The 26,409-nt window shown below is 36.9% G+C and overlaps 1 protein-coding gene across 1 annotated transcript in view; it reads right to left on the bottom strand.

Annotated features, from left to right (window-relative positions):
• LOC144970009 (sodium- and chloride-dependent betaine transporter-like) overlaps positions 1-10,934 on the bottom strand; it is a 44,229-nt gene extending 33,295 nt beyond the window's left edge. Inside the window, exons 1-3 of the mRNA XM_078909157.1 lie at positions 10,729-10,934; positions 3,825-4,127; positions 1,426-1,557 (exon numbers count right to left, since the gene is read on the bottom strand). Coding sequence (XP_078765283.1) covers positions 1,426-1,557; positions 3,825-4,065 — 373 coding nt within the window. The 5' untranslated portion in view covers positions 4,066-4,127; positions 10,729-10,934. The remainder of the gene's footprint in view (positions 1-1,425; positions 1,558-3,824; positions 4,128-10,728) is intronic.
• Between the last annotated feature and the right edge of the window lie 15,475 nt (positions 10,935-26,409).

Here is a 26,409-nt window from a genome sequence, read left to right as displayed (position 1 = left end):
TTGGGTAATACGAGTGGATGCATAATGTGATCAGTACAATGTGGATAACATTTTCTAATTTGATGATTTATTATCAAGATATCGAAAACAAAGTGGGGGGGGGGGGGGAGGGGAGGGGTGTTACTCGCATTATTTGATTTATTAAGTCACACAGTACATACAATTTTTTGGTGTCGTAACATTTTGTGTTGAAAAGTTAGGAACAGCAGTAACAAGACATTTTGCAAATAATATTGTTTCCCTTAGGAAAAATAATCTTTCGTTCTGCATGTAAATTGTTACTTTATTCGAGCGAAAAGCCATGAGAAGACTCATTTCGAAATAGAAGTTTGCCATGAAAAGAAATATCTCATGCAGCCGTCTTTCCCCGGCTATCCTATACAACCATCCAAAACCTTTGTCATCCCTATCATCTGTAAATTCAAAATGATATATTGCATATCGACAAATTACACGATGGTGTCTCATTGAAAGAAAAGGATGATTTGTTTTGTCTAATAGAAATCAGCTGGTAAACCGCAATTCTCCTCCTTAAGAGTTGATTTCAACAGTGTGGTTTTTATATTCCCCCCTATGACATTTATTACTTTCAGTTTTTACACAATAATAAACTGACTCAGAAAGGTGTCAAATGTCATGCATGATTATAAAGTAATACTTTGACGGCCATGTCTTCGTTTTGGACGGCGTTTGTGACTAGAGGGAGACGTTGAGAAGCTTGACTCGTGTGAGACGTTTGTCGATCGAGTTAGTCGTATTTTGCTATATTCGCAACTTAGATACTGTTCCTAATTGAAAACGAAAGCGAGATTTCAGATAGCCTTAACAGGGCTAACACAATTGTGGCTAGGCCATAGAGGTGGGAGGCTAGGCCTAGACATGTTTGTCCGTTATTTAGTACAAATTTTGGATGCTAGCATTGAAAGTCGCCGCCTTTTCACAATTTTTCATAGCTTTTGTTGTTTTTTAAAAACAAAAAATCGTCAAGTTAGCCCAAAAACGGCGAAAATTGCAGCTTTTTGCGGCCAAATAAAAATTTGCAGCTTTTTGGGGTCAAGGGTGAAATTTGCGGCCGCGAAAAACTGCGGGGACAGGTTAGGGCAGAGCGGACAATAGCAATTGCTGGCTACCCTTATGATAGGACGCTAGTCAATCGCAAAATACTTTTCGCCCTATATAACAAACGCAGCTACTCATTACCGCTGTGTTAAGAGAGGGGTCAGAATATAATCTCGACTGCAACGGGATCGATCGTGTTTCCTATGCGTATGAAGCGAGTGCCCTACCTACTGAGCTATCGGGATCTCCTCTCTTTGATACACTAGAGTACTATTTAGGGAAAGGGGTAGATTATCTGGGCTATCAAGCTCATTGATGCATCACAGAAATATACCTTCGTCAGAGGTCAGAGTTCATCCGACTTACCTTGGAAGAGCGGGAGGATTCCCCAGGCCTTATGACACCCAAATCCCATGTATTGTCCAATACCAACCTCCAGTATCACAAGCGGTAGCGACCCAAAAAACAGACACAGGAAGTATGGTATGAGGAAAGCACCTGTAAGGCATGGGGGTAATAATAATAATAATAATAATAATAATAATAATAATAATAATAATAATAATAATAATATAATAATAATAATAATAATAATAATAATAATAATAATAATAATAATAATAATAATAATAATATATCTTTATTGTCCCCAAAAAAGTGGCAATTTGTCATTTGGTTACACATTTATAACAATACAATATTGACATAGACACACTCACACAAGATGCACACTATTAACATAGTAGTTATCGTAAAAAAAAAAAAAAAAAACAAAAACAAAAACAAAAACAAAAAAAAACAAAAAACCGGCATCAACCTTAACACCATCATCATCATCATCATCATCATCATCATCATCATCATCATCATCAATTTTTTCATCAATATTGACAATTAACAATTTTTTTTTAAAGCATTTAGTTAGAGCAATAATCACTAAACGTGCTCAAAGCGCTGTACAAGGCGTCGCTAGCCAACAACACTTAACATGTAGGATGAGACATGATGCCAGTTTTTCGATATTACACGTTTTTTCCCCTACAGAGACAACGCTGTTAACAGCCATGTACTAATTTTTCACCTAAGTGCGAGGAGAGAATGCGAGTAAAGAGCCTTTTTCAAGGACTCAATTATGCGCCATCCAGAGCGCAACTCGAACCTAGTGCTTTCGGATCTGAAGGCGACAGTTCTATCACAAGACCACATAGCCATATCTGCGTTTATGTGTGTGCGTTTGTATTAGTGTTAGTGTAAGTGTGTGTGTGTGTGTGTGTGTATGCGTGTGTGTGTGTATACGTGTGTGTGTATGCGTGTGTGTGTGTGTCAGTGTGTGTGTGTGTGTGTAGGTTTTTATTTTTAGAATAGGTGTTCTAGTGGTATGACACTCGGCCTTTGATTTACTTGGAGGTCAATGGTTCGAATTCCTCTGTGGGCAAGGCAAAGTTGATGACTTACATTTTCTTACCATGCCCATGTACAAGATGGGCGCATTGCTGAAAACAGCATTAAGTCTTTGAAAACTAAAAAAAACAAAACAAACAAAAACAACAAAAAAAACACCCCCCCCCCCAAAAAAAAAAAAAAACAAACAAAAAAACAAAACAAACAAACAAGCTTTACAGTCTTGCCTTTACGTTAATTATTGATGTTGGCTTGGAACTCCTAGAAAAGTACTTTGAACACATTTACTGGACATTGATCTTTATTGAAGACCAATTTGCAGCAGCCCCTTCCAGGTTTCTGGAGGAATGATAAAATTTTCTCCCTTGTCGTTCGAAGTTTAACGGAATGGACGATATAAGAAAAAAATGTACCTTTGTATCTAGTTTGACAGAAATGTTAAGGGTTTTGTTTTTTGTTTTATTAGCTTTTTTTTTTTACAGAGCGCAATATGCATTAAACGTGCTCAAAGCGCTTTACAAGGGGTCCCTGGCCAACACTAACACTTAACATGCAGGACAATACTACCATTTTTTTTCGCACAGAGACAAGCTGTAAAAAGTAATATATTAATGAATTGGTATTTTTTTTTCTTCTTTTTTTTTCAAGTCGTATTCTTATTTTTCATTATTCTTCTTATTCTTATTATTATTATTATTATTATTATTATTATTATTTATTATTATTATTATTATTATTATTATTATTATTATTTTATTGTTATTGATTATTGTTATTATTATTATTATTATTATTATTATTATTATTATTATTATTATTATTATTATTATTATTATTATTATTATTATTTTATTATTATTATTATTATTATTATTATTATTTATTATTATTATTATTATTATTATTATTATTATTATTATTATTATTATTATTATTATTATTTATTATTATTATTATTATTATTATTATTATTATTATTATTATTATTATTATTATTATTATGTTATTGTTATTGTTATTGTTATTATTATTATTATTATTATTATTATTATTATTATTATTATTATTATTATTATTATTATCATTATTATTATTATTATATATTATCGTTTATCATTATACAACGTAGGTGCATAAAAACGCCGCCTTATTATTATTGTCATTATTATTATTATTATTATTATTATTATTATTATTATTATTATTATTATATTATTATTATTATTATTATTATTATTATTATTATTATTATACCATTATTATCATTTTCATTAATATATCAGAAACAATTGTTCATCCCTCAGATTTACCAAAAGTGTTAGGGCAAGGAAATAATTCAAAACTTTAAACCAAAACAAACTCACCTCCACCATTCTTATAACATAGGTAAGGGAACCGCCATACATTTCCTAGCCCAACCGCCCCACCGAGACAAGCAATAAAGAAATCCGCTTTCCTACTCCATGTCGGTCTTTTCTGAACATCCTTATGCCGATCTGCATCTTCAGCAATCTCTGTCAATCCGGCCCCATTAGTCATCATTATCGTCTCGTTCGACTGGCCGCCAACGCCTTGCGTCTCGTTATCATCTATACCTTTCGTCATCGTGAATACAGGGTAGGGAAAATATACAACGAACCTTTAGGTTTTAGTAAGTATCCGAAAGTCTGAAATATAAAATATCATATCAATGATGATGACGATAATCCCGATGATAATGAATATGATAATTTCATTTAAAAAAGGGTTATTGATTGTAACAAAATGATAACTTTGTGATTTGTGCTCCATCGTCTCAAAGCCTGTCGGCATTTATGCTGTGCGTTTAGCCAATATACTCACAGCATCCGCCCTTGTTTTCCTTTAGCTACTTCTAATTCTGATTTAACCTTTTCATTTTTCAACCATGATTCTATAGTATTATATAAAACAATGATTTCGTCCAAGCGTGTGAGATTTTTGTGATCTGACAATGATCAAGCTTGTGCAAACGGCTTCAGTGGTATATTTTATCAAAGGATTTGCTGAAATCCAGTAGATTGAACTCTGTTTACCTCCTGTGTTAATTTATTGGCAAAATCACTACAAGTGGTGATCACTTGCGCCTCACATGAACAATGTTTGAGAAATCATTGTTGGACACTTGTCAGAACGTTGTGATACTTAACCCTCTCCTTGCCACCCATAGGAAAATCGTCACATTCGTTACGATGTAATCAACAATTTTCTTATTCTGATTTTATATAGCGATAAAGACTGGACACAGTGTTGCAGAGGTAATTTTGCTGAACAAAATATAGCATATTATTATACTCGTTGCTATTCTGTTTGAAAAATCTACTTTCGTGTTGGGTGAGTCTGACGTTTCTAGTAAAATTCTGAAAATAGATGGTAGGGATAGAGTTAAGGTGTTTCATGATATTGCAACATATCACATGTTCCAACAATTTGCATGTTATGGATGTAAAAGATTTTTAGCACTGTGTTTATCGCCCTTATTTCCAATGATTTTCCAATCCATTTTGGTCAATGGTTCGAAGAATACCGATTAAAATTGTTCAGTGAGGATATTTACTTCTCTTACTGGGTCTTCGCTTATCTTTTACTATTTGTTTTTTTTTTCAGTGGACCTTCCCCGTGCGTTGTCCGGGGTCCCTCAACAAAGAGGAAGCAAGAATGGCCCAACGCCAAGCCAGCGTGTCGTATAAGGCGACGAATGGTGTGTGACTTACCAGTTTTGAGTTACCTTTCCTACGGGTTGGGGATTGTCGAGGGGTTAACACCCCTTCCGTAAAACGTAAAACCCAAATTGTCACAGAAACACAGACGGTCAAATCAAATCATTTTATTTTAGCTTGGGCTTCTGCAATGACATAATTTATTAAGAATAACGGTAAAAGCCGAAAGGAATCCGATGACGTCTTCTCCAAACAAGCAGTTTCGAATAGCGTCGTAGAACATTCACACCATGTATGAAGCAGGAAACATTTCTTAAGTCGGGACTGAGATGAGAAATACAGGCTGCATATACTTAAAGTAAGCGAAACCCACTGGATACAATCCGGACAGAAACACCTTAAGTCCGGGACAAGGAATTTACCCAATGGAAACCGTACGGTGCTCTTATCGGCTAGCCAACCAGCGGCCTCGATGAGAAAACCATCCGCCACTTTGACTTGGGCTGGGAATTGCGTTACTATAGTAAATAATCACTGATCAGCCGTTCATGAAATCTAAGAAAATAACTTCCTGCTCGCCAGTTTAACTCAAAATTATTCAAAACGATGTCTCTAAAATAATATAAATGCGGCTTCTTAAGGTTTTCTTCACAGTCAAAACCACACAACATTCTATTAATGATTACGGCCTCGGCAAAAAGGAATATTGACAGGTCGACCGAGAGTTGAACTCGTCAGACGACAAACATCAATGCGAAGTGTAGAGAGAGTCAAGCTATTGTTTGTCTTGTCCTGTTCTATATAGAGAAAAGGATAAATAGTATAGTTAGTTCGAAGATGACGTCACTCAGGTCTTTGTTATTGTTTTTTGCCATCCGCGTTTATGAGTAATGCTCACTGAACTATATTAACCCGACTAGGAACGTTCATGGATACACACAGTTTTGTGTGTTGGTCCGTTATACTTCCGGATGGCAATGTTATGAGCTTCTTAGCCAAGCGCATACTATCTATAGCCTCGTGTGTGAGTGGTTGCGTGTCATAGTCATGTTTTTAAATTGTTTCTGTTGTTTATGTGTGTGGTGATGACTCTCTCACACTCACTGCATCATCATAGCAAAGACTAAAGAGAGGCCAACTTTAAATTTGGCTCACAGGAATTTCAGGCACCACTCGTAGGAATTTCAATGCCGAAAGAGGAATTCCCGCACACAAGAAAAGGGAATTGGGATGGTATTTAGCATACATATTGTATAGTATCTAGTTCTAAATAGATAACTGATTAGAATTATGTTATGATATATAAGCACATAGGGTTTTGAAGGCCTATATATGTTCAGTATTATTATATGGCTGCGAAAGCTGGACAATTACAGAAGACATTAGAAAGAAACTGGAGTCAGCAGAAATGTGGTTTCTTAGAACGATGTTAAGAATCTCATGGACAGAGAAGAAAACTAATGAAGAAGTATTAGAGCAAGCTGAAACTAAAAGCTTATGAATTCATACAATAAGAAAAAGACCAATGCAATTTTTAGGACACCTAAATCAACATAAATGTATTGAACACCTTGCTCTCAAGGGAAAGATAGAAGGTAAAAATAGTAAAGGTAGACCAAGAAAAACATATTTGAATAGTTTGAACAGCTGGGTGCTGGGTGACAAAGAAAGAGAAGAGTAATATTAGTTTTCTGAGGTTATCTGATCAGAGAGATGGATGGCGTACCTTGATCACCGATGTCTGGCACAGACTTGGTACTTGAAGAAGAAGAAGAATATAAGCACAATGCCAAATACAATTCCGAAGTTTCCTTATTTCAAATGAAGTAAAGCTCCAACACCTAATGGTAGTAATTATAGTACTGGTGGTAGTGAGGATGATGTGGTGGTGGTGGTTGTAGTTGTAGTAGTAGTGGTAGTGATGGTGATGTGGTGGTGGTGATGATTGTAGTTGTAGTAGTAGTGGTAGAGATGATGATGTGGTGGTGGTTGTAGTTGTAGTAGTAGTGATAGTGATGATGATGTGGTGGTGGTTGTAGTAGTAGTGGTAGTGATGATGATGTGGAGGTGGCGGTTGTAGTAGTAGTTGTAAATGTGATGATATGGTGATGGCGGTTGCAGTAGTAGTGGTAGTGATGACGAGGTGGTTGTGGTGGTTGTAGTAGTAGTGGTAATGGTAATGATATGGTGGTGGTGGTTGTAGTAGTAGTGGTCGTGATGATGATGTGGTGGTGGTGGTTGTAGTAGTAGTGGTAATGATGATGATATGGTGGTGGTGGTGGTTGCAGTAGTAGTGATAGTGATGACGATGTGATTGTGGTGGTTGTAGTAGTAGTGGTAGTGGTGATGATGTGCTGGTGGTGGTTAGTAGTAGTGGTAGTGATAATAATGTGGTGCTGGTGGTTGTGGTAGTACTGATAGTGATTATATGGTGGTGGTGGTTGTAGTAGTAGAGGTAGTGATGATGATGTGCTGGTGGTTGTAGTTGTAGTAGTAGTGATAGTGATGATGATGTGGTGGTGGTTGTAGTAGTAGTGGTAGTGGTGATGATGTGGTGGTGGTGATTGTAGTAGTAGTAGTAGTGGTTATGATGATGTGGTGGTGGTGGTTGCAGTAGTAGTGGTAGTGATGACGATTTGGTTGTGTTGGTTGTAGTAGTTGTGGTAGTGATGATGATGTGCTGGTGGTGGTATAGTAGTAGTAGTGGTAGTGATAATGCTGTGGTGTTGGTGGTTGTAGTAGTAGTGGTAGTGATGATATTGTGGTGGTGGTTGTAGTAGTAGAGGTTGTAATGATTATGGGCTTGTGGTTGTTGCAGTTGTAGTGGTCGTGATGATGATGTGGTGGTGATGGTGATTGTAATAGTGGTGGTAGTGATGGTGTAGTAGTAGTGGTAATGACGATGATGGAGTGGTGGTGGTTGTAGTAGTGATGATGATGTGGTGGTGGTGTAGTGGTAGTGATAATGATGTAGTGGTGGTGGTTGTAGTAGTTGTGGTTGTGATGAAGTGGTAATGGTGGTTGTAGTAGTAGTGACAGTGATGATGTGATGGTTGGAAAACACATTATAGGTTATTATAATACATGATTACACACATTCTCTCACTTCATTTTTGACAGCTTTATTGTTGCATAAATATACGCAACAGTTCTGAACCATTTTATTGTGGATTTTGATATTGTTGTTGTATTTGTTGTGTCGTTATGTTGACATATATAGACCGAATGAATGGCAATGCTTACATTCCCAGCCCAAGATCAAATGGCACTGAATGCTTTCATTGGTGGACAGTTTTTAGGCTCCGTACGTATTCTCATTTGTTTAATTCTATGGTCTGGGGAGATTTTATATGCAGGGAGAGAGGAAGCGATTCACACACAAGGAGTAGGTATAATTTTAAGCAGGTTGGCCCAGAAGTCACTGAGAGGAATGGGAACAATACGATACGGATCAAGGATCACCACGGCGTCCTTTACAATATGGAGCAAGACTATCAACATGAACTTTGTATAAATATATGCCTCAACTATTATTATTATTATTATTATTATTATTATTATTATTATTATTATTATTATTATTATTATTATTATTATTATTATTATTATTATTATTATTATTATTATTATTATTATTATTATTATTATTATTATTATTATTATTATATTATTATTATTATTATTATTATTACCATTATTATCATTATCATTAATATATCAGAAACAATTGTTCATCCCTCAGATTTACCAAAAGTGTTAGGGCAAGGAAATAATTCCAAACTTTAAACCAAAACAAACTCACCTCCACCATTCTTATAACATAGGTAAGAGAACCGCCATACATTTCCTAGCTCAACCTAGCCTCAACAGACGACGCAACAGATGAGGACAAAGATACCGTTTATAGTCTACTACAACAAGTCACTGATGTGTTGCCATGGAAGGGCATCAGCATATCATTTATGGGAGATGGCAATGCTAACGTGTGACATGATATTGTAGGTTAATAATTATAAAGGAATCACTTTTCTCTATACCCCGGGAAAGATTTTCAATCGTATTATACTAGAGAGAATTAAAAATGCTACAGATAATAAACTGCGGGACGAACAGGCAGGTTTTCGGGAAAAAAACCGTGCAACCACCGACCAGATTGCCTCTCTGCGAGTGATATTGAATAGTCTATAGAATGGAACTCTCCTCTTATTGTCTGGATTGCTAAAAGGCTTTCGACAGTATTGACAGGGCAACATTGTGGAAAATGTTGGCACATTGAGGAATCCCTGAGAGGTTGGTAAACCCCATCAAGGAAATCTATAAAGGAACAAGTTGCACTCAACCACGGCATCAAGTCCATTTTGTCTACTTGGTTAGGGCAGTTTGTGAAAAGAACGTCAAGTGCAGCATTTTTTTCGTGTCTTAGTTTTTTTTAAAATTCAAAAACCAAAACAAAGAAAACTTGAGCTTTTACAGAGTGCATTATCCACTAAATGTGATCAAAGCGCTTTACAAGGTGTCCCTAGAAAACAGCAAGACTTAACATTTAGGACGAGACATGATGTCTGTTAAACGAGAATACATTGTTTATTTTTGGCAGAGAGAACGATGTTAACGGCCATGTATTCATTTTACACCGGAGTACGGTGGGAGAATGTGAGTAAAGAGCCTTTTCCAAGAACACAATTATGTGCCGCTCAGAGCGGCACTTGAACCCAAGACTTCCTATTCGAAGGAAGCGTAATACCACGAGACGACATAGTCTAACAATGGCTAATCATTTGCTGTAGGTTTTGGTAAATACTGGGTTGTTTATTATAGGTTTCAGCCATTTCTGTTTTAATAATATCGTCACATCTTCTTTCGTCCATAAGGACTGATAGGGAGCAAAGTGGCCGAGTGGTTAAGTCATTGAACTGTGACTCGGAAGGCCCCGGGTTCGTGCCCCTCTTCATGCACTTTCGTTTTTTCTTTGGGCAAGATTACTAACCCCAAATTTGCTCGTTTGGACAACACGAGTGATTCCTGTTGACATCAGACATCTTGCTTGATGGATTATCTATATTCCTTGGCGGAATGCCTAGGCGACGATATCTTATGATGTCGTGGCGAAAGGGCATAGAGAAGAAGAGATTTCGGAAATCCTTTGTACCGCCGGGAGATACATAATAAAAAATAAAATAAATGTTTGCAACCAATATCATATAGCATTAGTTGTCAAATGAATGTATATGGTCTTTAGAATAAATAAAAATTAGATAAAGTGATAGATAAATAAATGAATGAATGAATAAATAAATAAATAATATATATACATATATATATATATATATATATATATATATATATATATATATATAAGGGAAATAAGTGTAAAAATGTCCAAAATGGACTTTATATTATGTATATATTTATGAGGAAAGGCATAGCAATAAATATACCGGTATAAAATAAATATAAAATTACAAGGTTTTAGAAATAAATAAATATATATACACTTTAAAATTGAATAAATATATATCGAGACATCCAATTAATGAGATCATATTATCTACAAGGATAATTCTTAAAATTTATCAATCAAGTAACATACCTTCTCAAAATGATAACTCGCTTATGGAATACGTTCGTACGAATAACTGTTTGTCATGAAAGAAAACTTATCTTTTAGTGGGACATGCATCAAAGATCATTTTTTACTATTGAATCATAATACACGCCAGTTCGTGTGGTAACACGTTAAAAAGATCATAAGAGCGTACAATTTTTTTTGACGACATCAAGATTATACAAAGGTTCTTTCATATAACGATTTAATTCATCAACCCCGTTGTTTTAATCGTAATCAAGAACCACGACGAGCCTCTCTACTGTTCACCTTGATGTCAGATTGGCGTTTGATATTCCACGGAGGAGACCAAAATGTTGTACATCGTGTTTTCTTCATAATTAATTGTGATATTTTGATTTCTATCAAATAATTACTGTAGCCAAGACTTTTGCGAAGTTTTTACTAAATAATTACGAATAAATTAGAATCTTTTGGATTGCCGTTCCCTTCAAATGTAAAAAAAATGATTAGATCTTGGTCCATTTACTAAAATAATTCTGGCAAGTTGCTGACTCTTACGATCCGATAATTGTCATGACGGTACTCATTCAATTACTTAAATTTATCACAACCAACTAGAACAGTCAACCCTGTCTATAACAACCACCCAAGCAGTGGCGTGGGGCCATTGGATCGAATAGTGCCAGGCACCGCACCAATCTTTTAAAAAATCATTAACAGCATAATTTAATTAAAAATAAAACAGAGATTTTAACTCCACTGTCTTTCGCCAACTCTCCAACAACATACTGCCTTTTTAGTCTCCACTCTATTCAAGATTCCGAGTCACGCACTGCGCCGACTCGTGTGTTGGTGACATCACTCCGCGAAGTAGTGACTAAATCAAACACCGTGGTGCAAAGCAATCCGAGCACCAGTTAATGCTATATTCATTAGTATCGCGACAGCTGATTGAGCGAGAAACTGGGTCGAATTATACTATCTTCAAATAGCGGAAAAACCCCTCGACTTGTGCCAGGATCTGAGAGCTCCACCGTTGGACTGGGGGGATGCGCCAAATTAGGTTCAAAGTTCAAAAACGTTTATTTTAGGCAATTGCCAATGTAGGGTAACTTCGGCCATCCAAAATATTACATTAACTATCAAAAACACTGATCATTGTCAAGTTTATTTGTAAGCAGCAAAGAAAAACATCATAAAACTTTAAAATATGACATATCAAACCCCCCACCTCTTTTTCACGATTATTGAATAAAGTAATTCTTTGCAACGAAGCATTGTGGACGAATTTACCAACATTTTTCTTTATTGTAGTGCCGAGTTTATTGTTACGTATGTATGAGTGTTTATTTGTGTGTGTGTGTGTGTGTGTGTGTGTGTCTATGTGTGTGTGTGTATGTTTGTGCGTGTGTATTTGTGTCAGTCAGAGAAAGAAAGCGAAGACTGTCAACAGTTATACTTTTGGTGTGTTTTTAGATTTTTAAGTACTTAAGTGGAGTGATTTTTTCTTTGTGATGCTTTAAGATCTGAATCTACCTTTTATTTGTGCAATCATTAATCGTATTCCATTGATTTCCATTATTTGAGATATACTTTGAAGTTTTGTTTTGTTAAACAATGAATTGCAATGAATCAAGTTGACTCTTTACTTCACCGACCGTTTGGGAGATTGACACTAGATGACAAATTAGAAATAAAAAGACTAGTTCCTCATCAACCAACTGATTTTGAATTAACACAGGTGTGGAAATCTCGAAAACGCTCTTTTTCAGTGACATGGTATGACAGGCATGAATGGCTCACAGTTAGTTAAGTCTTTTGTTTTTATTGTCTACTTTTTACAGATACAACAAACACTGACAAATCATGGACATCTATAGGCTATAGTGACCTTAACCACTTCCATCGTATTTCTTAACCTCCTGAACGTTGTTTTAGCACCCTTAAAAGAGTGAAATATTTTTGTTGCGAAATTCAATGAAACAGGAGCGGTTAAATTCATTAATGATTCTGTCAATTCACAAAGCTGAAATAGATGCCATTCCAGATTTCAATAAACACATTATAAAAAGATTTGCAGAGATGAAACATCGCAGTGCAGATTTTTTTTACAAGTACTAAAAGTAAGTAATTTCTGTCATAGATTTTTTTTTTCTCTTTTGATTTACATTTATAACATATTGATTGCATTATCTACCAAATCCAATTCTTTAAATGATGGACAAAGAATAATTACAAAGACCATTTCATACGGGACTTGTATCTCAGTGTTGTGGCTTGATGTTTTCATGAATTATTTGTTTTTGTGAGTTTTGTCCACTCGTAGAAACCATCGACTCTCCCCCACCCTTCCATAAAAGAGAGTTTTTAATATGTCGTGCTCTCTCCTCTTAACCGTGTTCACTGTATTAGAATTGTTTTTTCTAATCATGGCACCAACATATGCCGTCAATACGCCACGCCGCTGCACCCAAGTTCAACGGCCAAAGTGGTTGTCATAGACCGGTGGTTATTATATATACAGGATTAATGACGGAAGACTTTGAGGGGGGGGGGGGGGGGGTATGTGCACTATCTTAGCCTCATCTTATTCAAAGCATTGGAACATATCACGAATAATTATTTATTATTGTTATTAATATTGTCAACATCATTCTTCTTCTTCTTCTTCTTCTTCTTCTTCTTCTTCTTCTTCTTCTTCTTCTTCTTCTTCTTCTTCTTCTTCTTCTTCTTCTTCTTCTTCTTCTTCTTCTTTCTTCTTCTTCTTCTTCTTCTTCTTCTCTTCTTCTTCTTCTTCTTCTTCTTCTTCTTCTTCTCTTCTTCTTCTTCTTTTCTTCTTCTTTCTCTTCTTCTTCTTCTTCTTCTCTTCTTCTTCTTCTTCTTCTTTCTTCTTCTTCTTCTTCTTCTTCTTCTTTCTCTTCTTCTTCTTCTTCTTCTTCTTTCTTCTTCTTCTCTTCTTCTTCTTCTTCTTCTTCTTCTTCTTCTTCTTCTTCTTCTTCTCTCTTCTTCTCTCTTCTTCTTCTTCTTCTTCTTCTTCTTCTTCTTCTCTTTTTCTTCTTCTTCTTCTTCTTCTCTTCTTCTTCTTCTTCTTCTTCTTCTTCTTCTTCTTCTTCTTCTTTCTTTTCTTCTTCTTCTTCTTCTTCTTCTTCTTCTTTCTTCTTCTTCTTCTTCTTCTCTCTTTTCTTCTTCTTCTTCTTCTTCTTCTTCTTCTTCTTTCTTTTCTTCTTCTTCTTCTTCTTCTCTCTTTCTTCTTCTTCTTCTTTTCTTCTCTCTTCTTCTTCTTTCTTCTTTCTTTTATTTCTTTATCTTTATTCTTTTTTCTTTTCTTCTTATCTTCTTCTTCTTCTTCTTCTTCTTCTTTCTATCTTCTCTCTTCTTCTTCTTCTTTTTTCTTCTTCTTCTTACTTTTCTTCTTCTTCTTCTATCTTTCTTCTTCTTCTTCTTCTCTCTTCTTCTTCTTCTTCTTTCTTTTCTTCTTTTCTTCTTCTACTTCTCTTCTTTTTTTTTTTTTTTTTTTTCTTCTTCTTCCTTCTTCTATATTATTTATCATTATCATTACTATAATAATGTAGTAATAATAATAATTAATAAAATAATAATAATAATAATAATAATAATAATAATAATAATAATAATAATCATCATCACCATCATCATCATCATCATCTTCATCATGATCATCATCATCATCGTCATCATCGTCATCGTCATCGTCATCGTCTTTATTATTATTATTATTATTATTATTATTATTATTATTATTATTATTATTATTATTATTATTATTATTATTATTACTATTATTATTATTATTATTATTATTATTATTATTATTATTATTATTATTATTATTGTTGTTGTTGTTGTTGTTGTTGTTGTTGTTGGCGTTCTGCGGCACCGTTTGTAGCGGGATGATAGGGAGCTCCAGTGAGATGTCAATTCCCCTCCCCCTACACCATGTCTGAAATTCGGCAGATGTGAAGTATGCTGCGTTGTCCGACACGATTGCGTGAGGATAGCCGTAGTGAGCAGCAGCTCTTATGGTTCTCACACTACTATCTTATGACGATCGACCCAATCAGCAAAGTCCGGTCCGCACTCGTGCACCGTCGCGAACCCGCCCGGTAGCATCGTCACAACACACTGTTCAACTAAATGCTCTGCCACTTCGGGTTCTTGCCCACATCGGGTACATGTGGGACAGGTGGAAAGTCCCCACTGATGAAGCGCACTTGCTGTTAGTCAGCTCCTCGACCGAAGTCGATTCGCAGCCACCCGCTGTCTCCTCTTACTGGTATCAAAGCCTGACAACGTCTAACCAAGCTTAGAGGAGTGTACGTCCCCGCCCCCACGAGGGATTGAATTCGTTCAAACCGACTTCCATCTCGTATATGCATCTCTGTCCGTAGTCAGGGAAGCTGCTTACAAGGTTTGCCGGGACTTATTTCGGCTCGAAACGGGGGCGCCGTCCATAATGCGCTTCAGAGGGGTATCCCCATTCCCTCTCCCTCGGATCTTATTCAGCCAGTTTACCGTAAGCGTCACCCCTAAATATTTTGGATGCGGCTCATATGGGAGTGGCTGGCCCCCGACGAGGACGTTCAGTTTACGGGTTTGCCATGCACTGCATAGGTAGAATGCAGTGACCACGGTTTTTGAAGTGTTCATCTTCAGGTGCCGAAGTAGGATTTGAGTCTGGTAACGTCCTCACTGAGTACGCTCTCGAGACGGGTCTACACTTTACTCTGAGTAACGAGTGCCCAGTCATCCGCGTATCCCAGCCTCAGGGAGGACATATTCGGCATATCGCTAATGTAAACCTTAAACAACATTGGCGCAAGTACCGACCCCTGAGGGACGTGGAATTGTCTTTCCCCTAAGATCGAAGAGAACAACTTCAAGGTCTTTTTTCACCTTATGATCTTTGCAAGTTTGAGCATTAATTCTTCGCACCAGACCGTATCGTACGCCGCTGATAGGTCTATAAATACAGCACTTGTTTGCTGTTTCCTCTCGTACCCTTGCTCAATATGCTCTGTAAGGGCAATGACCTGTTCCGTGGTGCACCTCCCTTCCCTGAAGCCCGCGTGATCGGGTGGCAGCGTCTAGGACCGGCCCCCATCGTTTTACTAGAACTCGCTCCAACAATTTGTAAAGACAGCTCAGTAGAGATATGGGTCTGTAACTGTCGGTCTCCTTCGCCGATTTCCCGGGCTTCAGGATGGCAACTATCTTCGCGTGCTTCCACACTTGTGGGAGCTTTCCTTTTGAAAGAACGTCAGACATTGCCTCTGCCAGCCAGGCCCGTGCCCCGGAGCCCAGATGCGTCACCATATCGGGATATACGCCTTCTATCCCTGCTGCTTTGCCGTTCTTTACATCGCTTCCCTCCCTCTGCCAGAGACTGAAGTAGTCTATCGGCTGCGTCCTGGGACTGGGTCTGCTTGTACTCCTTGCATAGCTTTTCCGACTCTTCCGTCCAGCAATGGGTGTAGAATTTCCGTTTGCCCGTGGAATAGAGCGCTGAGCGCTCTTAGCCTGCTAAATCTGGTTATATTCTCGGCCTTGGGAGGAATGGCAGGGCAAACTTGCTCGATATAGGAACTGAATTCCTCCCAGTTAGCCTTCCTGAAGTTCCATCTGCAAAGTGGGAGAGACTGCACCCTCGGTATTGTCACCCCTGCTGTGACAAGAACCGGCCTGTTCTGGCTGTGCGAAAAGTCCCCGAGGACTGTTCGCTTCACATGCAGCGGTTCACCGTTCGCGCCTTTCGTAACGATGGTGAGGTCTGAAGTATACTCTTTTTATGGCGGGTACCCCTGAAGGTACCCTTGGCTGTAGGATCTACACTAGGTGTAGATCGTTACAGTCCATCCATGAGCGAAATCCTTTTCCAGAAGGCTAGTTGTTGCCTTCGTTGATGTCGAATTGCTTGCATGAACGCATGGGTAATTTGAGTAGGCGTCAACCATTACAAACCAGTTATTGCCCATAAAATTCACAGTGTGATCGATGTGTACTCGACTCCACGGTGACTCTGGGGTAATCCATGGATGGTTTGGCTCCTTTGGAGGGTGTTTTGATTTTCCGCACACGTAACACATCCATGACACGTATTGACGATGTCAGAATCATTACCTGGGCAATAGTTTCATGCGTTGCATGCTGAAATGCCGGTGGTGGAGGAATTTGAGGATGTCACGTTGCAAGCTCTTAGGAATAATGATTCTTGATCCGTAGAATAATCACCCATTAGACGTTGACAGCGTGTCCTTTATCTTGAAGAATGGTTTAAGATTGTCCGTTTTGGAATCTGATTTAGACCATTTACGAATCGTGTTTCTCATGACAACGGATATGGTGTCATCTTTAGCGGATTCTATAGCGATTCATTAAGTTCATTGTTTAAAATATAATTTGTGCTTACAAATATCAGAGTGGCACGCCCTAGAGAAAGATGTACTCTTTGTTCCTTACTTTCCATATTATATGAGTTATATTATCCCAATCTCGTCGCCAATGTTGTAGTTTTGACGAGACACCAGATTAATATTGTGGAATCACTCAACCCAGAAGCGTTCAGTGATTGAATGTGAGAGAACAATTTATTACTGACTATACGTTAGAGTATATACAAATATTTCGTAACAACATTGGAAGTAGAAGGCCAGAGTAATAAACTCATATATGGAAAGTAAGGAACAAAGAGTGCATCCTTCTCCAGGGCACGCCATTTTGATATTTGTAAGCGCATATAATATTCTAAACAATGGACTTAACGAATAACACTTAAATAGGTGGTCGCTCTAGACAGGTATTTGTCCTTTAAGATCACGACTTTAGACGGTCCTGGGAGGTTTCCGTTATATAGAGGTAAATATAGAGAAGAAACTCAAGGGTGTCAACAGAGCTGGTCGTTATGTAGAGACGGTCGTTATATAGAAGTGGTCACTAAGGCCGGTTTGACTGTATACAATATGATTGTCAACTTCGTCGATTATGCGTAGTTTCTTTGCGAGTTAATTCCCGTCCCAACGGGAGGTCCAACGAAATCGCGAAATCGTTTTTCTTTACAATTGAAGCGATGGAAGGAACACAAGAAAGAAAGGGCAGCCCTATTCTTCCGTAAGGCCGAATATCATCACCTGTCGTTGCCGTATGTAAGGACAATTCGTATTATTTTCACTATTATTCGTAATTCAAATTATAGCTCGGCAATATACCAGATTCTTTTCATTGAGCAAGATTGAATTCTGCATAGGTGCCTTGATATAGGTATCCGTAGGTTAAGTTATATGACACAACGCCGCCGCCCCCCCCCCCCACACACACACACAAGCCTTCTGTCTGGGAGTGAAATAATTGGTGCACGCACGCGCGAGCGTGTATGTATGTATGTATGTGTGTGTGTGTATGTGTGTGTGTTTGTTAGAGAGAGAGAGTGTGTGTGCGTGTGTTTTTTTTTAAATTGGTTGGTTTTTTTTATTGGCGGGGGGGGGGGGGGGGGGGGGGGGGGGGGGTTGTAAGTGATGAGACAGATTTTTTATTTTTTGCACAATTAATCGACTCCATGGGTGATCGGTTTTGTATCATGAACCACCTGGGTGTTTTCCAATTTCAATAAGTTTTAACGACTTATGGATGCTCATGCAGTTCTGAAGTTTGAGCCCAATTTTTGTAATTCTACGAATTTCTCGTAGTAGCAGGCAGATCTGGTTATGAGTGTCATGGTCTCAAGTGAGTAAAGAGCTACTCGACTATGCATAAAGATCTATGTAGAATGAGGCCCCAGAATTTACTAGTTACTATAAATGAAAAACAATTAACGATTTGTTTACAATGAAATAAAAATAATGATGAAATTTAATTAAAAGAGATAAACAGTGATCGTGGCAGTTACAAATAGAGATATGAATATTTTACGTAACTTATGATAATATGTCAGGTTCATAAGTTTACGTTTCCAGGCAGTTGATGGGCTTGGATGATCTATTCCTCTGATAACAGGATTGGACTCGTAAAATTCCACTTCCAGGCAATTGGTAAGAAGTTATTGTGTAGTCCTTTGACAGCGGGCTTGGGTTTGAACCTTGAAGATTATACAATCAAAGTTAAAAGCTCCGGCGTCTTAATGGTGTAGATATAATATCTACAAAGTCCCAAAAGATAAAAATCTTCCAGTATATATATAGGAATAGAGCGACTGGCCGTCCGGCATAGATTGTGGAGAGAAAGTGAGTGTAGAATATTAGACCTATCAGCTCTTATAATAAATGGCTACGTGACAGAATGTAGAACGAAAAGTATTCACTAATTAGAAATTAATTCGATGGAAGGCTATAAAAGGAAAGACGATCTAATATTAGAAGGTAAAGTTTATCTAAGCCTACCGAAATATAACTGGAGTGAGATGAATTCAGTTCTTAATAAAATAAAATTTAATAAGATAATTGTGAACAACCTTTACTGTGACACCCCCCACCCACGTTTAAAATATACTCTTTAACCATTATGGGAAAGATAGATTTTACAAACGGAAGTAAATTTACTATCATGATACTCTAGCATTAATCCATTGTTATGATTTGTGCTACAATTAAATTATTTATTAACTAGACATGGAAATGTTTATATTAACGTAGGTATATGAATGGGTGACAATAACAATGAAAGATTGTGATTACAAATCATTGTGATGAACAACATGATGGCAATGTGATTACAAATCATTGTGATAAACAATAGTGATGGCAATGAAGCATGATTTAAGTCGATGATATGAAGGTAATTTACTAAATGAAATGAATGAAAATGTAAATGAAATATTGACATTTCAATTATTAATCATAAATGAGTGAAAATTCATAACAATGATAGATAACGAGAAGATTTCCCAAATCATGAATGGGTATGGTATATATATCCAAACAATACTCAATGTTACATTAAGTTGGGTCATCATGTTTACAAATAAAATTATCGAATTTGTGCGTTCTGATTTGGCATAATTTGCGAGGTAACTAACAGTATGCATGGGAGGTTAAGTTATACCCTTCTCACGTCATTACACTAATCGAGAAAGTAGGTCGGCGTGAATATTTTCACAGCCTGGTATGTGAGAGATACTGAAAGTGTAATTTTGCAAAAATAGACTCCACCTTAGTACTCTACTATTATTCATTTTGTTATTTCTTATGTACGTGAGTGGTTTATGGTCCGTTTCGACCACAAACTCTTTTAGCAGTAGATATCTGCTGAATGTCTTTAAAGCAAAGACGATGGCCAGTCCTTCACGCTCTATTACAGAGTATCGTGATTCTCTGTCCAATAATTTTCTGCTTGCATATAAGCAAGGCATTAGAGTTCCCTCATGTTCCTGTAATAGTACACCTGCGATGCCCTTATCAGACGCGTCAGTTCTTACAACAAATTCTTTTGATATGTCGGGTAATTTAAGAATTGGTTCTGAACAGAGTAATGCCTTTAATTGGTTAAAGCTATTCTGACACGCTTCTGTCCAAACAATTTTGTTCGGTGACCATTCTTTGTCAGATTTGTTAGCGGTGTCGCGATGTGCGCGAAGTTGTAAATGTATTTCCTGTAAAAATTTAGGAGCCCAAGTACTTTGCGTACTTCTTTTTTTGTCTTAGGTGGTTGCAATTGTGCGATTTTTGTTTGTTTTTCTGTCTCGGGTGTCTGTGTCCATGACCAACGGTATGATCAATCCTGCATTTGAAGCTTAGATATTAGTAAACATAGGTTGCGACACTGTGTCTCTATCAAAATACTTTTTTAGCATATTTGCATGGAATGTCTTTGTTGTGTTGTTAATCTTAATCTCGTAATTAACATTAGATTTTACTGCTGTTATTTTGAATGGTCCTTTCCATGTAGCTAAAAGTTTATTCGAGTCATCGGGTAAGAGTATTAGTACTTTGTCACCAATCTCAAATTTTCTCGACTTGCTTTTTCGATCGGAGTATTCCTTGTATTTCTCTGGTTTTTTAGTGACGGATTCCTGTGCTAGCTTACATGTATCCTCTATTCTGTCTTTCAGGTTTCTTACATATTCGTAAGCAAACATAATTTCGTTATTGTCCTCCTCATTCCCTTTACAAATGTCGGCTACTATATTGATCGGGCCGCGAGGTGATCGTCCATACATCAACTCAAATGGGGAGTAGCCTGTAGATTCTTGGGGTATTTCTCTATATGCAAATAGGATTGCTGGTAAGTATCTGTCCCAATCATCTGGTTTTTCTGCTGACACTTTTCTTAACATATTCTCTAGAGTGCCATTAAATCTTTCACAAAGACCATTTGCTTGGGGGTGGTAGGGAGTTGTGAATGAGTGTTGGATTCCCATGAGTTTCATGGTTTCATGCATCATATGTGATGTGAATTGGGGTCCATTGTCCGACAGTATCTCATTTGGTATGCCTATTCTAGTAAAAATTGTCATCAATGCTTCAGCTATGTGATCCGATGTAGTTGATTTCAATGCTATCGCTTCTGGCCACCTGGTTGCGTAATCGACTAGTGTTAGTATGTGTGTATGGTTTCTATCTGATTTTGTTAAAGGGCCTATAATGTCGATTGCAACTTTTTGAAAAACTTTTTCAATAACTGGGGTTGTCTCTAATGGCAATCTCGGTATTCTGCCTTTTGCGACTCTTCTTTGGCATGTGTCACAAGATTTCACATATTCTCGGACGTCTTTAGTAATTCCAGGCCATGTGAAATTCTCGGATATTCTCTTCAATGTGGAAGAGCTCCCAAGATGTCCAGAAGTTATTGAATCGTGCGCTATTCCAAGGATTTTGTTTCTGTAAATACTCGGCGTGACCAGTTGTTTAGCTATTTTGTTTCTTTTCCTATGTAACCTGAACAGAATATCTTTTTCAATGATGCATTCAACTTTTGATTTCGTCCCTTTGTTTGCGATATTGAAATATGATGTTAAAGTCGGGTCCTTTTTCTGTTCTTCGATGAACGTGTTCCTGTCAAATTGTTGTGGTTCTAGAGAAATAGTCATTGGCTTCTCTGTTGTCTTAGTCATCTTTCTTGTTTCTGCTAGACAAGCTGTTTCTTGGGTTAATGACCATTCTTTTACATCTGTTGGGTTGTCTTTAAGACCTTTTATATTGCCAACAATAACATCAGCGACGGGGTTGGGAAGTATACAGCATTCCACTATTCCTGTATAGTATGGGGTTTCTATGTACACGTTAGCTGTTTCAAAGGTTTCGACTGTGCCACTGAATGTGATGCATTGTACCGTTTTTCCAGTTTTGTCTTCGTCATTGATCAAAGATGCTTTTATTCCTACTGTACTGCATCCTGTGTCTCTCAATATTTTGCAATCAGTTCCATTAGCTTTGCCTTCACAAAAAAAAAGCGATCCTGACTTGTGAGTTTGTGTTAAAAGTGACATACCTTTCACGCAATACACATTTATATTTTCTCCTGACATTACTCGTGTCTGATTATTTACACTGGTTTGGAGTGATGCATTTGCAGTTTCTTTCGGATATCCCACGATTTTGTAACATTTGTCTGCTGTGTGGCCTTTCATTCCACAATATTGACATTTAATTATAGGTTTGTTGGTTTTCTTATACTCAGTATTATTGTCAGTGCTATTTCTTGTTTTGTTTTGATAGGGTCGGCTATGGTCTCTATTGAACTGTTTGTTCCATGGTTTGTTACTATGGTCATCCTGTTTCACTTGCGTGTTCCGAGTGATTGATCGGCTCGTTCTATTTGAGTACTGAACTTTAGGTGTACCTGGACTCTGAGCAGCAGCAGCGTAGTATGGTTCCTTCAATGTTCTGCTAAGGGGTGTCAATGGATGTGCGCTGTTAAAGTTTTCTGCGTAGATTTTTAATTTGTCCAAGTTTTCTGGCTTTCTCTCTTTAAAGAATGCGACTAAATCTGGGTTGCAAGCTTGATAGATTCGATTCTTCAGCGTGAGATAGTAAAGGCCTGCAAAGTCGTCTTGTTTTACGTTTGCCAACTCAAGCCACCGATTTAGAAATTGAGTAATTCGGTTCACGAATGTATTAAAGTCTTCTCCACTTTCCGGTTTTGCAGTGTGAAACCTTTCCTGGTAACCATCTTCCGTTAATCTAAATCTTTTTAGTAGAGCGTCTTTAATTTTTCCATAGTCATCTGCATCTTCAGTTGTTAAGGTATAGAAAACTTTTAGCGGTTCTCCAGATAAGCAGTTAATCAAGGCTGTGGCCCATTTGCTTTCTGGCCAACGATAACCTTTAGCCTGAACTTCGAATCGGTGTAAGAAAGATTCTAAACAGTCTGAGCGTTCATCGTATGTTGGCATGCGTGGAAGTTTCACGAAAAATTCATCACTATTATTATGTTTTCTTTCATGACCGGTTTTTGTTTTTTCAATTTCCAGCATCATTTGGGTCCTTTTGGTTCTTCTTCTGCTAAAGCTATTTGTCTTTTTAGTTCCCGTTCTTGGACTCTTTCTTCTCGTTCTTCTCTACGTATTCTTTCTTCATTTTCTTCTCTACGAATTCTTTCTTCATTTTCTTCTCTACGAATTCTTTCTTCATTTTCTTCTCTACGAATTCTTTCTTCATGTTCTTTTTCTTCTTTTACTTTCTCTTCGCACCATGAAAATATTCTTTCCTGGGGTATTTCTAAGTCCTTTGCAAGACTTAAGTATCTTTTATATGCTTCCATGTTGCAATAAATTAGTTACGATATTTTATATATATTATATTGACAGGATACTGTTACTGACTGTTTTATTTATTTACACTTACTGGAATGAACTGTTCTATTTTTAGAAATCTCTCTCTCTTATTTCAACTTATTATGTATGTTGAATTTGATGCCTGTTATCGTTATATCTTATAAAGCAATGTGTCAATACAATGCGGAGTTATTATGACTTGTGTCAATAACAATGTGTCAATCGCGTGAACTATTTTCATTCGATATTGCCAGAATCATTTTCTTGATTAGCTTGATTACGATTAGATGCACATTTTAATCGATGTTCTTGTCGTCGCTGCCATGCTTTATTCGGCATGATTTTAGTTTATCAGTCAGTAGATATCATTATCAATAAGTCGCAAGTCTTTACCACGCTTTACTTGGGAGTGTTTTGCACTACCTTCAATACTTCACAAATTAAAATGGCGGCCGAGAATCAAAACAATGGTCAAATTAGGAAATTTTAAACTTTCACAAATCTATCAAGGTTTGTTCTAGAGTTTTTAAAACGCTTTCATATGATGACAAATTGAATAAATAAACGCCTGACAAAAGATTAACAGTGAAAATACAAATTGAATGAATACTGGGGATGTAGAAGCTTTCGGAATGTCTCCTCTTTACTTAACTTATGTGAGGTCAAATGAAAATCTGAAGCGGACGCGAATAATATCAAGTCCCCGAATCTGTCTACTTTTGGTTTGTTCGGGCTAGAAGCTAGACAGATCCAATTGACAGTTTGCCGAAACGTTTAACTAACTATTTACCAGGGCAATAATTATCACATCGATGGCATAAAAACGACAGTAATATCAGCAGTAATATTCGTTGATGTTGTTAATTGGTGAAACTTGTTTAAAATTTCTGTAAACCCGAATGCCGTCATGTGATCAAGTGAATTATATCACTATGAATGTCACGATTTGCTGAAAAATGCCAATCTGACAGTTCCTAGCAAACACCCCCCCCCCCACCTTGCTCAGGAATTTCTCTACTTGATGGACACCCCCCCCCCCCCCCCCCCTTTTTTTTTTCTTCCACGCAACCACATTCCAACACACACACACACACACACACACACAAACACACACATATGTATAGATAGTTCGAAGATGACGTCACTCAGGTCTTTGTTATTGTTTTTTGCCATTTGCGTTTATGAGTAATGCTCACTGAACTGTATCAACCCGACTATAAACGTTCATGGATACACACAGTTTTGTGTGTTGGTCCGTTATACATCCGGATGGCAATGTTATGAGCTTCTTTGCCAAGCGCATACTATCTATACACCACACACACACACACACACACACACACACACAGGCACACACATAAACATACACACTACGATATAACACTGATCACCGCAAAATCAACACAACGGAAGTAAGGACTCTACTGGACAGATAGAGTTGAGGGTGTGGCCAGGAGATGTTAGTGTCTTCGGTAAATTTTTTATGATATCTGTTTGACTTAACAAACTTTCAAACTGACTTTAAATTATAAAAGGAAATCAAGTTATCTGTTTATCTATCTGTAAAAAATACATTTCTATTTTTCAAATCTTTCAGTAGAGTTGTGCGCCGTATCAATTTTTTTATTGACTCTAATAAGCACAATGTTCTCCACAATGCTATATTTTTTTAAGAAAGGATTCAAAGATATCGTCTTACCTTTCCTCATCCTTGGGAGGAAGTGAAAAGAAGGAAAGCCCCTTGCATTCAGGCTTGTTTCAAGAATTTTTACAATTAATTGCTGAACAAAATTGGCCATCGTGTTTTCTTTTCTGGAGTGTTTATTCGTAATTACAGTACCAGTTTATTTAACCGAACCCATCAATATCTTCAACCTCTTCTTCAGGTAATTTTACTGACGGTGTATAGTGAAATTAATTGCTATACTACTAACTTTTCCAGCTCCCCCAAATATGACGGCATGGCAAGATTTACTGTGTGAGCCTATGGTAATGAAGTAGGCATGAGGTAGACGCAAACAAAAGACAGAAAAATAAAAGGCTAATGATTAATTAAGCAACCTTTTCGCCCTTTATCTCATTGTCACAGTAAAGGTTGTTCACAATTATCTTATTAAATTTTATTTTATTAAGAACTGAATTCATCTCACTCCAGTTATATTTCGGTAGGCTTAGATAAACTTTACCTTCTAATATTAGATCGTCTTTCCTTTTATAGCCTTCCATCGAATTAATTTCTAATTAGTGAATACTTTTCGTTCTACATTCTGTCACGTAGCCATTTATTATAAAAGCTGATAGGTCTAATATTCTACACTCACTTTCTCTCCACAATCTATGCCGGACGGCCAGTCGCTCTATTCCTATATATATACTGGAAGATTTTTATCTTTTGGGACTTTGTAGATATTATATCTACACCATTAAGACGCCGGAGCTTTTAACTTTGATTGTATAATCTTCAAGGATCAAACCCAAGCCCGCTGTCAAAGGACTACACAATAACTTCTTACCAATTGCCTGGAAGTGGAATTTTACGAGTCCAATCCTGTTATCAGAGGAATAGATCATCCAAGCCCATCAACTGCCTGGAAACGTAAACTTATGAACCTGACATATTATCATAAGTTACGTAAAATATTCATATCTCTATTTGTAACTGCCACGATCACTGTTTATCTCTTTTAATTAAATTTCATCATTATTTTTATTTCATTGTAAACAAATCGTTAATTGTTTTTCATTTATAGTAACTAGTAAATTCTGGGGCCTCATTCTACATAGATCTTTATGCATAGTCGAGTAGCTCTTTACTCACTTGAGACCATGACATTTTGGAGGGGACACATATAAAGAATTGAATTTATTTAGTTACATATATCTATTTCATCTAACTTTAAAGTTTAAATTGTAAAACTCTTAATTGCCCCACTTGATCATATTTTAATTGAACTCCCTATTTACAGGATTATTTTTTTTTT

The sequence above is a fragment of the Berghia stephanieae genome, chromosome 4 (assembly GCF_034508935.2).
Source record: "Berghia stephanieae isolate SIO BIC M18660-M18661 chromosome 4, UCSD_Bste_1.3, whole genome shotgun sequence".
NCBI lineage: Eukaryota > Metazoa > Mollusca > Gastropoda > Nudibranchia > Aeolidiidae > Berghia > Berghia stephanieae.
Note: the sequence above shows the minus strand (reverse complement) of the source record. Positions and strands in the feature narration are given on the sequence as shown.